The sequence below is a fragment of the Myotis yumanensis genome, unplaced genomic scaffold (assembly GCF_028538775.1).
Source record: "Myotis yumanensis isolate MYYU_CA2020_CCGP unplaced genomic scaffold, mMyoYum1.0.hap1 SCAF_5, whole genome shotgun sequence".
NCBI classification, from domain to species: domain Eukaryota; kingdom Metazoa; phylum Chordata; class Mammalia; order Chiroptera; family Vespertilionidae; genus Myotis; species Myotis yumanensis.
This window is the reverse complement of record NW_027223756.1, coordinates 106,395,941-106,410,064: the sequence shown is the minus strand read 5'-3', so window position 1 is coordinate 106,410,064 and position 14,124 is coordinate 106,395,941. Positions and strand designations below refer to the sequence as shown.

Sequence of the window (14,124 nt, the reverse complement as noted above, 5' to 3'; positions counted from 1 at the left end):
GGGCCGATCAGGGCCGATCAGGGCCGCCTTGCCCAGTCCTGATCAGGGCCAATGGGGGCTGGCTGGCTGGGGAGGGACCACAGAGGGCTCCAGGGTGTGTCCAGCCCATCTCACCCAGTCCAGCTAGCTAACCTACCAGTTGAAGCATCTGCCCCCTGGTGGTCAGTGTGCGTCATAGCGACTGGTCAAGCAGTTGACCTAATGGTTGAACTATAGGTGGGACACTTAGCATATTAGGCTTTTATATAGAGAGATTGTAGTTCCCTTGATGAGTTATGTGTACAGGTTACTCAGGAAAAAAACCCTTAGTCTAAAATCAGTTAATTTTTAAAAGTAACCTTGAAAAATTAAGAGCATTTCCCAGCATGTCTTCAGATAGATATCATTTAAAAAGAGACTCAGCCAGGAACCCTGGATTCTGCTACTAAATCTAAGCAGATACTGAATCTCAGACTAAGTATATAGCCACTCTGGACTTCAGTTTCCTCGTCTGTAAGATTGTTTAACTAAGTCATTAAGTTGCTTTCAGTCTAGAATTACATTGTTCTAGCTTTAGGCATGTTTATGAGTACTTCCGGTTTTAGCATCTTAATATGGAATATAGGCCTGTCTATGGCATACTTTCCCATAGTTACCGCTTTCATTATTACAAGTCTGCTTGGTTATGCACTACACTTGAATTTTCCTCAAAAATAAATCTTGCCCCAGCTGGTTTGGCTCAGTAGATGGAGCACAGGCCCATGGACTGAAGGGTCCTGGGTTCAATTCCGGTCAAGGGCACATACCTTGGTTGTGAGTTCCCCAGCCCTGGTCGGGGTATGTGCAGTAGGCAACCAATCAATGTGTCTCTCTCACATCAATGTTTCTCTCTATCTCCCTCTCTTCCACTCTCTCTAAAAATCACTGGAAAATATGCTTGATTGAGGATTAACAACAAAAAATAAAAAATTTTAAAAACTAAATTTTAATTTATACTTCTTCCTGTCCAAATAGTGTTCCCCTAAACAACATATGTTAGAAAGAATGGATAGAATCCTATATAATAAAAGGCTAATATGCAAATTGTCCCCTCAGGGGTTCAACCAACTGAGAGTTTGCTCGCTATGACATGACCACCAGGGGGCTGCACAGAACAAAAGAAGGCCCCGGCCAATCAGCTGATTGGACCTGATCTCCAGCCAGGCCTAAGCACCCTACCCATGCATGAATTTCGTGCACCGGGCCTCTAGTTATGCATAAAAGTAAGTCAAAGAACTGAAAACAATTAAAAAAAAACACACCACACACCTTTGTGTAAAGGTTAATTGTACACACTGTGGATAAGACGGGGCCAATATCAAACCAAGCACCCAAAAGTTAATGGGAAGGAGCTCCCGCCAGAGCTTCTAGAATCTAGCGTTACTACATAAGAAACAGGACAGGCTCAGCCTGGGCAGCTTCCCTCAGATCCCACAGCCTTGGCCAATGATGCGCTGTAGTGCAGGCCTGCCACCTTGGACTTCTCTGCCCTGCGCTTCATCCTTCCCCCATAGCAGTCATCAACTCACCTCTCGTTTCCGGGGTCTTGCTCTGATGTACCTCCTTACCCAAGCTCCAGCATCCATCTAGTCCAGGCTCTCGGCCTCCTAGGCCTGCCTTCCTAAAATATCCGCCAGTCTTCTCCTCACAGGGTGAGTGAAGGACTCGCCTCGGACTCCTCTGGGATGCTGGTGAGGACATCTTCCCCGAGTGCCCATGAGGGTGACCAGCATTGTCGAACAGAAATGCAACATGTGCCACATACGTAATTGTAAATGTTCTAGTAGTCAGTTTAAAAACAGAGAAGAAGCAAGCGAAATTATTTTAACACTATATTTCTATTTACTACAATGTATGGGAAATGTAATCTCAATAAGTAAGTATTTAAAAGACACATCTGTGATGCTTTATTTTTTATACGAAGTCTTCAAAACCTGGTGTTTTATGCGTGTAGCGTATCTCAATGCAGACCAGCACATTCCAGTGCCTCAGGGGCCCCTGTGACCAGTGCCTACCATCCTGGCTGCACCAGACTGGGAGAAAGGGGAACAGAAGCCAAGAATCTATATACTTAGCAAAACACCCATCTAGACTGTTCTATACGCAATTCATTGTGCAACTGCTACTGGATTTACATTTGGGAAAAAAACCCACCACTTTAATTATGTCAACCCTCAGAACCTAGGAATCCTTGGTACTCACAGTTGGATCAACTCAGATGGGTGTTCAAATCTCCCTAAAAGTGGCCTCACTTACCCATCCAACCTGCTGGCCAACTGGAAAATGTCTTGGGTTCCTCCATGAAGCTTTCCTAGGCAAACATTCAAATGCTCATTCGTTCAATAAATATTTGTGGAGCACCCACTACGTGTCATCACGGACCCTCCACCAAAACAGGGACGATATGACGCAAGTCATCGAGTGATGGGAGCAATGCAACTGTGAGCATGACAGCAATGCTCTGAAACAGCACTGTGAGATGCTTTGAGAACATGGAAGAACGGGACTTTATAGTCCAGTGATGGCGAACCTATGACATGCGTGTCAGAGGTGACACGCAAACTCATTTTTTGGGTTGATTTTTCCTTGTTAAATGGCATTTAAATATATAAAATAAATATCAAAAATATAAGTCTTTGTTTTAGCTGAACCGGTTTGGCCCAGTGGATAAAGCGTCGGCCTGCAGACTCAAGGGTTGCAGGTTCGATTCCGGTCAAGGGCATGTTCCTTGGTTGCGGGCACATCCCCACTGGGGGGCGTGCAGGAGGCAGCTGGTCGATCTCTCTCGTCGATGTTTCTAACTCTCTATCCCTCTTCCTTCTTCTCTGTAAAAAATCAATAAAGTATATTTATATATATATATATATATATATATATATATATATATCAATCTTTGTTTTACTATGGTTGCAAATATCAAAAAATTTCTATATGTGACATGGCGCCAGGATTAAGTTAGGGTTTTTCAGAATGCTGACACGCCGAGCTCAAAAGGTTCGCCATCACTGTTATAGTCTGAAGGGGTCAAAGAAAAATTCTTTCATGCACTAACATTTAAGCTAAAAAAAAAAAAGAGTATAAATGAAGTAGGAACTGGAGCAGATAAAACAAAATCTCTAGGCAGAGGGCAGCAGGTTATGAAAAGTGGTGAGGTGGAAAGTATCCAGGAGCATGCAGGTAGCAGAGTATCTGTAAGGAGGCTGCCTGGAAAGGTGGGAGACAGGCCCAAATCTGTGAGCCTCCATTTTTCTTTGTTGTTTAGGAGTGCATATTTACACACTCCTATAAAAGTGCATGCCTTCCAAACCCTATTTATCTCTTTCATCGTCTCATAAAGCACAAAGTACTTAATACCTACTCCCTCTCTATATAAAAAGCACGTGTATTTTGCTAGGATTTTAAATTCTAGAATCTGCAAGCTGCACTAACAATTATTTGCATCTTCTGATCATTCACAAACTATCCTATATAACAGTGGTTCTTAACCTTGGCTGCACATTAGAATCACCTGGGAATCTTTTTAAAATACTGATTTCTGGGCCTCATCCTCTGGAAATTCTGTTTCTTTGTGATGGGGTGGGGCCACAACATTAGTAACAAAGAAACAGAACTTCCGGAGGATGAGGCCCAGAGATGAGGATTTTAAAAAGATTCCCAGGGGATTCTAATGTGCAGCCAAGGTTGAGAACCACTGCTATATAATAAAAGCCTAATAGGCTAAGTGTCCCACCCTTGGTTCCACTGATCTACCAGTCGCTATGACACACACTGACCACCAGGGAGCAGACGCTCTGACTGGTAGGTTAGCTTGTTGCTGGGGTCCGGCCCATCAGGACTGGGTGAGATGGGCTGGACACACCTTAGAGCCTTCACGAGTCCCAATTGAGCACTCCAATCGTGCACCCATGGGGTCCCTCGGCCTGGCCTGCAGCCTCTGGCAATCCAGGACCCCTCAGGGGATGTGGGACAGCTGGTTTTGGTCCCTACAGGCCAGGCCGAGGGATCCGGGCACCGGGCCTCTAGTGTTACTATGAAAGCCAGGAAGTCTCCTGGAAGTGCTGAGACTGGAGGATGTAAGAAACATTTTACTGGGTCCATGAGCCTATCACCCCTTACGCTATTTTACTCTGGAACTGATCAAAGTCTGGCATCTACCATGGTTTCAGACAGAATTCTACGATGGCCCCAAACTGGTGGCCTCTGAGAGCAGGTCCCGGGTAACCCCCCCCTTGAGCCTCCAGAGCCTGTGCACACCAGGGCGCCCTCCAGGACCAGGGTCAGCGAGGGGAGACCTGACGGGGCTGACCTCACCAGGTGAGCGGGGAACGGACTCCCAGATGACAAGGCCTGCAGAAGGGCTGCCACCTGGCCAAGGCGCCAGGCTGGCCTCCTGCCAACAGCAAGGGCCTCCGTGCAAGAACCACAGCTCGAATTCGGCCACCCACGGAGGGGGGTGGAGGGGGCTCGGATGAGACCCCAGGTCGAACCTGCAGGAGACCCCTGGCCTGCAGGACGCCTCCCCGTCTGCAGCTCCGGGGATTCAGCAGCACAGCCCAGACCCCTTTGCAAACAGCGTGCGCAGCCGCTTCCAGGGTGGACCAGTGAGCTGTGCGCACGGAGAGTCCCTGACCCTGGATCACCCCCGGAAAGTTCCTCTGCGGCCCCGTGGCCTCCTGTGGGGGGCGACGGCGGCCTCTCTGCGAGGCTGGGGTTCCCCCCGCCCGGCCCGCTTCTCTGGGAAAGTGGCCCCCGGTCAGCAGCCCGAGGCGTGGCCCCGCGGCCGCACGCACCTGCCCGTCCACCAGGCGACACCGGGGGCACCAGGGCGCAGCTGGGGCCCCGGGAGAACACCTGCCACCCCCGGTGCTGCCCGCAGCCAGGCCTGCACCCCAGGCAGTCGCCACCGCACCGGGCCCCGCCCCCTTCCCGAGGCCCCGCCTCTTCCCGCGGCCCCGCCCCTTCCCTCGGACCCGCCCCTTCCCTCGGACCCGCCCCCTTCCCGCGGCCCCGCCCAGAAGGCCAGGACCCAGGGAGCCTGACGACTCCTCCCCTCGGCGGACAACCCGGAACTGCCGGCCGCGTCCCCTGCGCCTGCGCGACGCGCCGACTCCGCGAGGGCGGGGCGAGGGCGGGGCGGGCCAGTGCGCCTGCGCAGAGGCGGCGGCGTGCGGCGTCGTTACATTTGAACCGAGTGGCGGGAGCTGCTGGGGCTGCGCGGAGGCCTGTGCGGGGGGCGCGCGCCGGCGGGGGCCTGGCCATGGCGCGGCAGCTGTCCCGGGAGCAGGGCATCACCCTGCGCGGCAGCGCCGACATCGTGGCCGAGTTCTTCTGTGAGTCGCCCGCGCGGCGAGCGGGAGGGCGGCGGGCGGAAGCCGGGCCTCGGCGGGGCGGGAGCCGGGCCCGGGCGGGGCGGGCGGGGATGGCGGCCCCCGCCGGCGGGACGGGGGTCGGGGGGAGGCGGCGGTGGGCTCGCTGGGACGGTGCAGAGGGCGGCCCGGTGCCGCCGAGGCCCGCAGGCGGTGTGGCCCCGTCCCGGGCGCCCGGGTCGTCCCGCCTCCCCGGCGACGGAGGCGGCCGGGCGGGGCTCAGGCCTCGGCGCCCGCCGGGTGGCTCGGGCCGGTGGGGAGCCGGCACTTCGGGAGGCGCCCTTCGGGGCCGGGCTGGTCCTGCCATCCAGCGGAGCCTGGCGGGACTTGTTGGGAGGAGGACGGGGGAGGGGAAAGGAAGGAGGGGGAGGGGGGGAGGGGGGAGAGGGGAGGGGGGAGGGGGAAGGGTCGGGGGGCGGGGCTTTCGGCGCGCCCGGCGGTGACAGCCGCCAACCACGTGGTGGGCGTTGGGCCGCGGATTGCAATGGGATGACATTGGCCGCGGTAACCTGCGCCTTTGGCGTGTTTCTTCTGTTGCCATGGAGATGCAGGTATCTCTCTCTCTTCCTTGGAAGCCAGATTTTGAGGCTGTTCAGTGGCACTTTATCCCATGCTGCTCTCAGCAAGACGCAAAGACGCCGGTGCTCAGGCACTGACAGCCCAGCACCGTATGCCAAACCCAAACCCAAACCCGAGCCCGCGGCCGCCTCTGCATGTGCTCGACTTCACGGTGTTAGAAATCGGTAACATGACGTCGCCTCCCTTTCGCTCGCAGCATTTGGCATCAACAGCATTTTGTACCAGCGCGGCATTTACCCGTCCGAAACCTTCACTCGCGTGCAGAAGTACGGGCTCACCCTGCTGGTCACCACGGACCCCGCGCTCATGAAGTACCTGAGCAACGTGGTGGAGCAGCTGAAAGGTAGGGCTCCTGGGAGCAGGTGGGGCTCGGCAGGCCTCCCAGAACCCACGGGTTCCAGCGTCTGGGTGGTCGCTTGTCAGCTGTGCACACAAAGGTGTAACACAAGCGACCCTCTCAAACACAGCGACTCTCCTGGTGGGAGGAAGCACATAGCATCATGGATACTAGGGATCTGATAGACGGCCTAACAGAACGGCCTCCATCCCTTACAAAGGGGCTTTTGCAGTTTGGGTGGCCAAATGGAACCAGTTGAATTTTACATAATTATTATCTGTGAAAAAAAAATCACTATATATTGCCAAAACCGGTTTGGCTCAGTGGATAGAGCTTCTGCCTGCGGACTGAAGGGTCCCGGGTTCGATTCCGGTCAAGGGCATGTACCTGGGTTGCGGGCACATCCCCACTAGGGAGTGTACAGGAGGCAGCTGATCGGTGTTTCTCTCTCATCGATGTTTCTGACTCTCTATCTCTCTCCCTTCCTCTCTGTAAAAAATCAATAAAATATATTTTTTAAAAAAAATCACTATATAGCCCTAACCAGTTTGGCTCAGTAGATAGAGCGTCGGCCTGCGGACTCAAGGGTCCCGGGTTCGATTCCGGTCAGAGGCATGTACCTTGGTTGTGGGCACATCCCCAGTAGGGAGTGTACAGGAGGCAGCTGATCGGTGTTTCTCTCTCATCGATGTTTCTAACTCTCTATCCCTCTCCCTTCCTCTCTGCAAAAAAATCAAAATATATTTTTTAAAAAAATAAAAATCATCATTCTCCCCTTTAAAAAAAAATCACTATTCTTAATGATAATATTTCCTGTACCTGCATGGAGTCTAAAGCCATCATTATTAAGATCAAGTAAATAAAATTGTTTTTCAGTGTGAGAACTAAAACTTCAAAGAAATCAAGAAGAAAAAGAACTACTAAATAATAGAACACACAAAAAATGAGTGTTCTCATTTTTCACCTGTTTCCATTTGTCTTTTTCAAAGAATCCAGCCTGAGTTTAAACATTTCATCTTTTTGTTTAGCTCCAGAGGTTCCTGTGTGATGGGAGCAGTCCTGGTTCCCACCTGTCTTTCCTTCCTTTATATTCCCATTAGCTTCCCTTCCATGTTCCTTTCCACTCGAGATTCTCACTTCCACTTGTTCTGAGCTGTGGGATGTTTCTCCCCATCTGCCCATTGGTGTCCATAAAGGGCTACAGCGATCATTTTGTCAAATTTTTTAATCCACAAATCCTATATTTTTGTTTGCTTGTTTCAAGTATCTTTATTTTTTAAATTTCGTGGTATTTTTGTTAACTTCAGGGCTAAGTCGCCCATAGCCGGTCACAGGGCTGCGCTCAGATGGTTGGCCTGGAAGCCTGTGGCAGCTGCGGTCTAGGTCTTCACCTCGATTTGATGGGAAGCGAGACGTGGCTAAGCTGCGCCTGTGACATTTCATCTCACGTGTTTCTAGACCTTGCTGTGTAACGTCTGTCTTCGTTTTTGTTAAAACTGAGGACTTACTCTTTTTAGAGGTGAATTGTTCAGTCTGTTCGAAACCAGCCTCCACCCTCTTTGTTCTCACTTGTGTTTCTGACTTCTTTGTTTCGATTTGGATCATTTCCAATTTTAAAGAAAAAAATTACCGCCTACCCCAAAATCTTCACATTACCACCCAACCTCCTGTTCAGAGCTAAAATGATACAGAGTTGTGGGTCTATGCCAGGGTGGGCAAGGCCAGGAGGCCAGTTCCAGCATGTGGCCTGTGTTTTGTACTGTCCGCAAGCTAAGAATATTTTTTACAAATTTAAAAGAATGTGCAGCAGAGATCTAGGTGGCCCACAGCCTGAAATATTACTAGATTGTTTTCTGTCTCTTTAAAAAGCACACTGCTGATCCTGAATATACTCCCAGTTTCTTCAGGGCTGTCTCAGTCCCCTTCTCACCAGGCGCTAGATGGCCCTTGTGCACCGCTGTGTGCCACTCAGACTCCTGCGGCCAGGCTGCCCCAGCTCCGGCCCCATGGAGTGCGGCCGCTCTGAGGTGCTTCAGAGTCACATACAGAGCTGAATGGGGCCATCTCCCTTCCAGTCCTCGGGCCTCAGGGACTGCATCAGCCATGCAGCCAGTTACAAGCCAGGAACGGGCGCTGCCCTGACTTGTGCCTCTTGCACTCGCAGGCAGTCCAGCTACCCGTCATGGTATAACCCCGACATGGCCCTGGCCTCTCTCCTGCCCCGTCTCCCAGTTCCCCTGCAGCCTTGCCCGCCTCCTGCCTGTGTCACTGTCCAGTGTCCCTTCTTGCCTCCAGTCCCTGCCCCACAGTGCAGCCAGACAGTTTGAAATGCAAGTCTGGTTACATCGCGCTGCTTTAGGCAGCCGTGCCTCCCTGGGTTCTGGAGTGGCATGTCCTGAATTTGTGCCACCTGGCCAGCCTCGCGTGCTCTCCCTCCTCACCTCAGCGGTATTGGCCTGCTGTCCTCCCTCTGTCTTCCCTTTGGAGTGTAAGACTCGGTACCTTCTTCCCGCTCTTGTGCTGGTTAGTGCTGTGGGTTCTTAGAGCCAGACTCCCGCCTCCCGGAGTGAGAACTGCTGGGGGGCCGTTTTCCCACTTTGCACTCATTGCACCGAGGAGCTCACCTTCCGGGCAGTTATCACAGCGATGGTTTGACATCTGTTGGTGCGATGGTTAGATCAGCGCCAGCTTCCTGCGTCCCCGCCGGGAACTGGAGAGGGAGGCCGCCTGGTCACTGCCCCCTGCACCCAGTGCTGTCCCCATTAACAGGCCGAGGGAACGGGCTAGACTGTGGCTGGGCAGCGTGTGTGTGCGGCGGGAGGAGTGTGGCGGAGGGTAGGTGTGCTGAGGTGGGCAGGGTAGGTGTGCGGCGGGAGGAGTGTGGTGGAGGGTAAGTGTGCTGAGGTGGGCAGGGTAGGTGTGCGGAGGTGGGCAGGGTAGGTGTGCGGAGGTGGGCAGCGTGTGTGTGCGGCGGGAGGAGTGTGGCGGGGGGTCGGTGTGCGGAGGTGGGCAGCGTGTGTGTGCGGCAGGAGGAGTGTGGTGGAGGGTAAGTGTGCTGAGGTGGGCAGGGTAGGTGTGCGGAGGTGGGCAGGGTAGGTGTGCGGAGGTGGGCAGCGTGTGTGTGCGGCGGGAGGAGTGTGGCGGGGGGTCGGTGTGCGGAGGTGGGCAGCGTGTGTGTGCGGCAGGAGGAGTGTGGTGGAGGGTAAGTGTGCTGAGGTGGGCAGGGTAGGTGTGCGGAGGTGGGCAGGGTAGGTGTGCGGAGGTGGGCAGGGTAGGTGTGGCGGAGGGTAGGTGTGCGGAGGTGGGCAGCGTGTGAGTGTGGCGGGGGGGTCGGTGTGCGGAGGTGGGCAGGGTAGGTGTGCGGCGGGAGGAGTGTGGCGGGGGGTCGGTGTGCGGAGGTGGGCAGGGTAGGTGTGCGGCGGGAGGAGTGTGGCGGAGGGTAGGTGTGCGGAGGTGGGCAGCGTGTGTGTGCGGCGGGAGGAGTGTGGCGGAGGGTCGGTGTGCGGAGGTGCCCGAGGAGCATCCCTGACAGCAGGGCGCCCCCTGCCTGTGCTGCAGATTGGCTGTACAAGTGCTCCGTGCAGAAGCTGGTGGTGGTCATCTCGAATATTGAAGACGGGGAGGTCCTGGAGAGGTGGCAGTTTGACATCGAGTGTGACAAGACGGCCAGAGATGACAGGTGAGTGGGAATTCAGTTATTTCCACTTCCAGGTATTTTTCCCAAAACTTGTTTTCTGTACCGAAATGAGTCCTGGTTATATTGAACTCATCCCTTAAGGTAGACTTTGTTTCTAACATACGTTGATTTGTTTCAGTCCCTGGGGAAGAGACTTGCTGAGGGGAGCAGTCACTGGTTTGTACAGGTAGTGTGTTACCTGCTCCCTTCGGTCTCCGTAGGAGAGGCCCGGACGTCAGTGTCTATGGGGAGTGTGCGGAGCTGCTCACGGTTTGCCAGGTGGGCCACTCAGGGCCGTGTTTGAAGGGATAATCCTAGACTCTCCCAGGCTCCGGTGCAGCTCTGGTCCTTCCTGTCTTGCTTTTAAGTGTCCAGACCCCCGAGGGGAAGCGCCCACCGTGAGATGCTGGCGTCCAGCACTGTCCGGGGCGGCTCCGCTGTGAGGGAAGTCACGTTTGCTTCTGCAGCCTTTGGGCTACACAGGAAGCGTGTGGCCTGTGAGAACTATTTGAGGCAGCAGGGAGGTCGGCGTTGGACATCACTAAAGTGCCGAGTGATTATCCCAGCACGTTTTCCATGCTGCTGCCCATTCTACTTTTCAGAGGTGGTGGAATCCTAACTTGAACACCTGACAGATACACTACACATCTGATCCTAGCAGATGAGTGGGTAGAGGAAATGAGATAACGGCACATATGGTGCCCCTAGCACAGGTCCTAAGGATGTACTGAGACTCATTTAAAGGAAAACGAACTCCTTAAAGTTTACTTAATTGACTTGGAAGCATTTCACCAGGTAAATAATGCTATCAGTGTTTGAAATAATGTAACAACTAAAAGTGAATGATTGGCTTGGTCTCCTTGACAGTGCACCCAGGGAGAAGTCTCAGAAAGCCATCCAGGACGAGATCCGCTCGGTCATCAGACAGATCACCGCCACGGTGACCTTCCTGCCGCTGCTGGAGGCTTCCTGTGAGTAGTTAGTGTCTCTCGGGCTTCAGAAGACTAAGTTGCGGCTTTAAGAATGACCCCTTTATTAATGTCCTCTCAGCCACACGTGCTGTGAGTGGGGAAGAAGGCATTCTAAGGCAACAGTTACGCAGTGCATTCCAGGAAATGCGGGAATGCTGAGGAGGGGCTGACAGCATCCAGCAGTCTGGTGTCATTCCTGTCGCATTCCCGCTTTCTGCATGTTCCGTGTACATAACTAAGACCACAGCTGTGATGATGCCTGCTCTCCTGGCGGCTCCTTCACGCACCAGACAGCTCCCGACTGCGCAGCACGCGCGCCGCAGCTCACACACCATTTCATGTGATGAGACACTCAGCAAATAGTTTATAATGGTTTTCTTGTTATAAAAACAAAACTTGAATTTTTCATAAGATAACGTAAAAGGAGTGCAGTATTTTCTGCACTAAAGTAAGTTTCCATTGAGGAAGAGCGATAACCTGGTGCTTAGAGACCAGGCCAGACTGTCTGCTCTCACTACCCATCATTCACCATGGAGACAGGGAGGGCAGTGTTTCGAGAACACAATGTGCTTCAATGATCTTATCCCCAATTTAGGTTCATTTGACCTGCTGATCTACACAGACAAAGACTTGGTTGTACCCGAGAAGTGGGAAGAGTCCGGACCGCAGTTCATTGCCAATTCTGAGCAGGTCCGCCTGCGCTCCTTCACGACGACCATCCACAAGGTGAACAGCATGGTGGCCTACAAGATCCCCGTCAACGACTGAAGGAGCCGGGGCGGAATGGAATCCCACACGTGTCCTGAGGCCAAGTCAACATAGTTCTTGTTTTGTTCCATTGATACTTTTGAGGTGGGGAAACTTAGCCTTGTACTTCACTGCACTGTGCGCATTGTCCATTTGTTTGTGCCTGTTTGACTTTCCATGGGGTTGACATGATTTCCATGGGGATGACACTGTTCGAAGGGAACCAGCAGATCACGTCAGCACTGGAATGTCACTTCCTTTGAAGGTGGAAACTGGAGATGGGAAACTTTTGCTATTCAGCTAAATGCCTTCCTAAATCAGAACTTTCAGTCAAGTAGCCTGACTCCGAGTCTAGGTGAATATGGAACAGCAAAAGAAGTCCGAATATCAGAATCTTTGTTTAGTTCTAAAGTAACTGATCAGCCACAGTCACAGTATTCCTAGCAGGTCCTTTTGCCATTTATTTCATTTGTATAGTTTCCATATTGAAAACCCTCAATTACTTGACTTTAATGTATATAATTTACACTTACAAATCTGTCGCTATTTCTCCTGTTTCAATTCCGCTGATACAGAACTCTTGATGTCTTTTTGTGTTTTATAAAATCAAGCTTTAAATGACTGATAAAGTTACGTGTGCATGTTTTAAATTTGTCCTAAAACATCTTTACACGGGTGTGGGGTTACTCCAGTTAAACAGTCATTAAGGTGGACTCAGTTCAGTAGTTCCCCCTGTGGGTTTGGTTCCATGGTTTCAGTTACCCACGGCTAACCACAGTCCGGAAATATGAAATGGACAGTTCCCGAGGTAATCCACCTCGCACTGAGGTTTCAGATTGTGTGTAGTGTGACGAGATCTTGTGATGTCTGGCTCCGCCTCCCTGGGGACATTGTCACCGCTTTGTCCAGTGTTTCCACACAGTAGTTCTCCCAGCCCATCCGTCGCCTGGTAGCTATCCTAGTTACCAGATTGACTGTGGAGGGACCACGTGCCTGTGTTCGTCACCCTTAGTTACTTCATCATGGCCCCAAAGTGCAAGGGCAGTGAGGCTGCCAATTCAGAAATGCCAGAGAGACCATACAGGGCTTCCTTACAGGCACAGGTGTGTAGGTGTAGGCAAAACCAGTGTACGTGGGCAGTGGTACTACCCCTTTCAGGAGTCCACAGGTGATCTGGGAACTAGCGTATTACCCCACCGATCAGGGCTGGCTGCTCTACAGCAAGTGCTTTCTTGTGCCAACTGGGGGTGTTAGGCCTCAGGATACGAGTGAGTCTTAAAGACCAGGTTCCACACGAGGGTGATGCCTCGGCCTGGCCTTGGATGGGGCTGACTGGAGGAATGAAAACATTCCAGATGAGCTCACGCAGGTCTGACCGCCCCTGAAGGACCCTCTGCCCGTGCGAGTCCCTCTGCCCAGGCCACCAGTGAGATGGAGAAGTCAGGCCTCTGGGAACGTTTCCACGGAGACACGCCCATCTGGACCAGCTGGCTTTTGCTGTGTAGAAGGTCAAGCCTTTTCCCTGCGAGTCTGCAGGGGACTGTGGCCTGTGTCCTTCCCATCGTGTGGGCAATCACGTGTCTCATCTCCCACTGAGGCGTGGTGGCTGTCCAGACCCTGACCCTTCCCACAGTCCACAGAATGGGGCCCTGCTCACGGCAGAGCCCGTTTCAGGGGGCAGGAAGTGCTCTCCCGGGGAGACGGGCAGGGACACCTGATGGACGGGATCTCAGACCTGGGCTGTGCACTGTTTCTGTAAAGGGCCAGGCATGTGGGCTCGTAGCCGCCCAGCCGGTCCTGGGAGGCCGGAGCAGCTTCAGACACCGGAACCGAGGAGCACGGCTTCGTGCAGTGACGCACAGACTTGGGGCTGTCCTGGCCCATGGGCTGTGGCGGCCGACCTGTGACCATCACACTGGCTCTTTGGGTCCCAAGTGTTCAACCCCCACCTGGCTCAGAGCATTTATTTGATTTCTGATATTTAAGGCTCATCATTTCAAACATCACCTGTTGCCTCCATCCATGTCTCAGATTGGATGTACTCCCTGACACCTTGCTGGCTATTCGAGGACACCCCACAGTGTCCCATCTGCAAACCTCAAAGGAAGGTTCTTGGGGACGTGCATGGAGAGACGAACCAGCATAAAGGCTCTGTACCTCCACTTTCAATCACTATAAACACGGAGGCCGAGTTAACATTATTAGAATGCATTTGAGTTTCTTAGGTTCATTACCCTTCTATACATTTTAGAATATAGACTCAAAAATTATTAGCTTAGTAATGTTGGTGTCCACCTAGACATTAAAATTTATTTTACTTTCTCTTCATTTTGTTGCTTACTCTAAAAATGTATCTTAATTTTATTATACCCTCAAGATCAGAATAGTTATATAACTCTACACTGTAAAAACCTGTATTTTCCACCAGAT

General features: G+C 52.5%; 1 protein-coding gene across 2 annotated transcripts; it reads left to right on the top strand.

The window, feature by feature from the left end:
* Positions 1-5,205: 5,205 nt before the first annotated feature.
* On the top strand, positions 5,206-12,327 carry MAD2L1 (mitotic arrest deficient 2 like 1). Of its 2 annotated transcripts, none has more exons than XM_070414158.1 (5): positions 5,206-5,348; positions 6,160-6,306; positions 9,859-9,979; positions 10,844-10,947; positions 11,543-12,327. In XM_070414158.1, the coding sequence occupies exons 1-5, from the start codon at positions 5,276-5,278 to the stop codon at positions 11,713-11,715; spliced, it is 618 nt and encodes a 205-aa protein (XP_070270259.1). In that variant the 5' UTR covers positions 5,206-5,275; the 3' UTR covers positions 11,716-12,327. The 2 variants fall into 2 exon arrangements, with proteins under 2 accessions (XP_070270259.1, XP_070270260.1); XM_070414159.1 differs by lacking the exon at positions 5,206-5,348 and adding an exon at positions 5,884-6,052.
* The last annotated feature ends 1,797 nt before the right edge of the window (positions 12,328-14,124 follow it).

Excerpts from the sequence above, each read along its gene's own strand:
- MAD2L1 (XM_070414158.1), top strand. The coding sequence starts at position 5,276 with ATGGCGCGGCAGCTGTCCCGGGAGCAGGGCATCACCCTGCGCGGCAGC. Across the intron at positions 6,307-9,858 it reads CGTGGTGGAGCAGCTGAAAG|ATTGGCTGTACAAGTGCTCC; the intron begins GTAGGGCTCCTG and ends CCTGTGCTGCAG. Across the intron at positions 9,980-10,843 it reads AAGACGGCCAGAGATGACAG|TGCACCCAGGGAGAAGTCTC; the intron begins GTGAGTGGGAAT and ends TCTCCTTGACAG.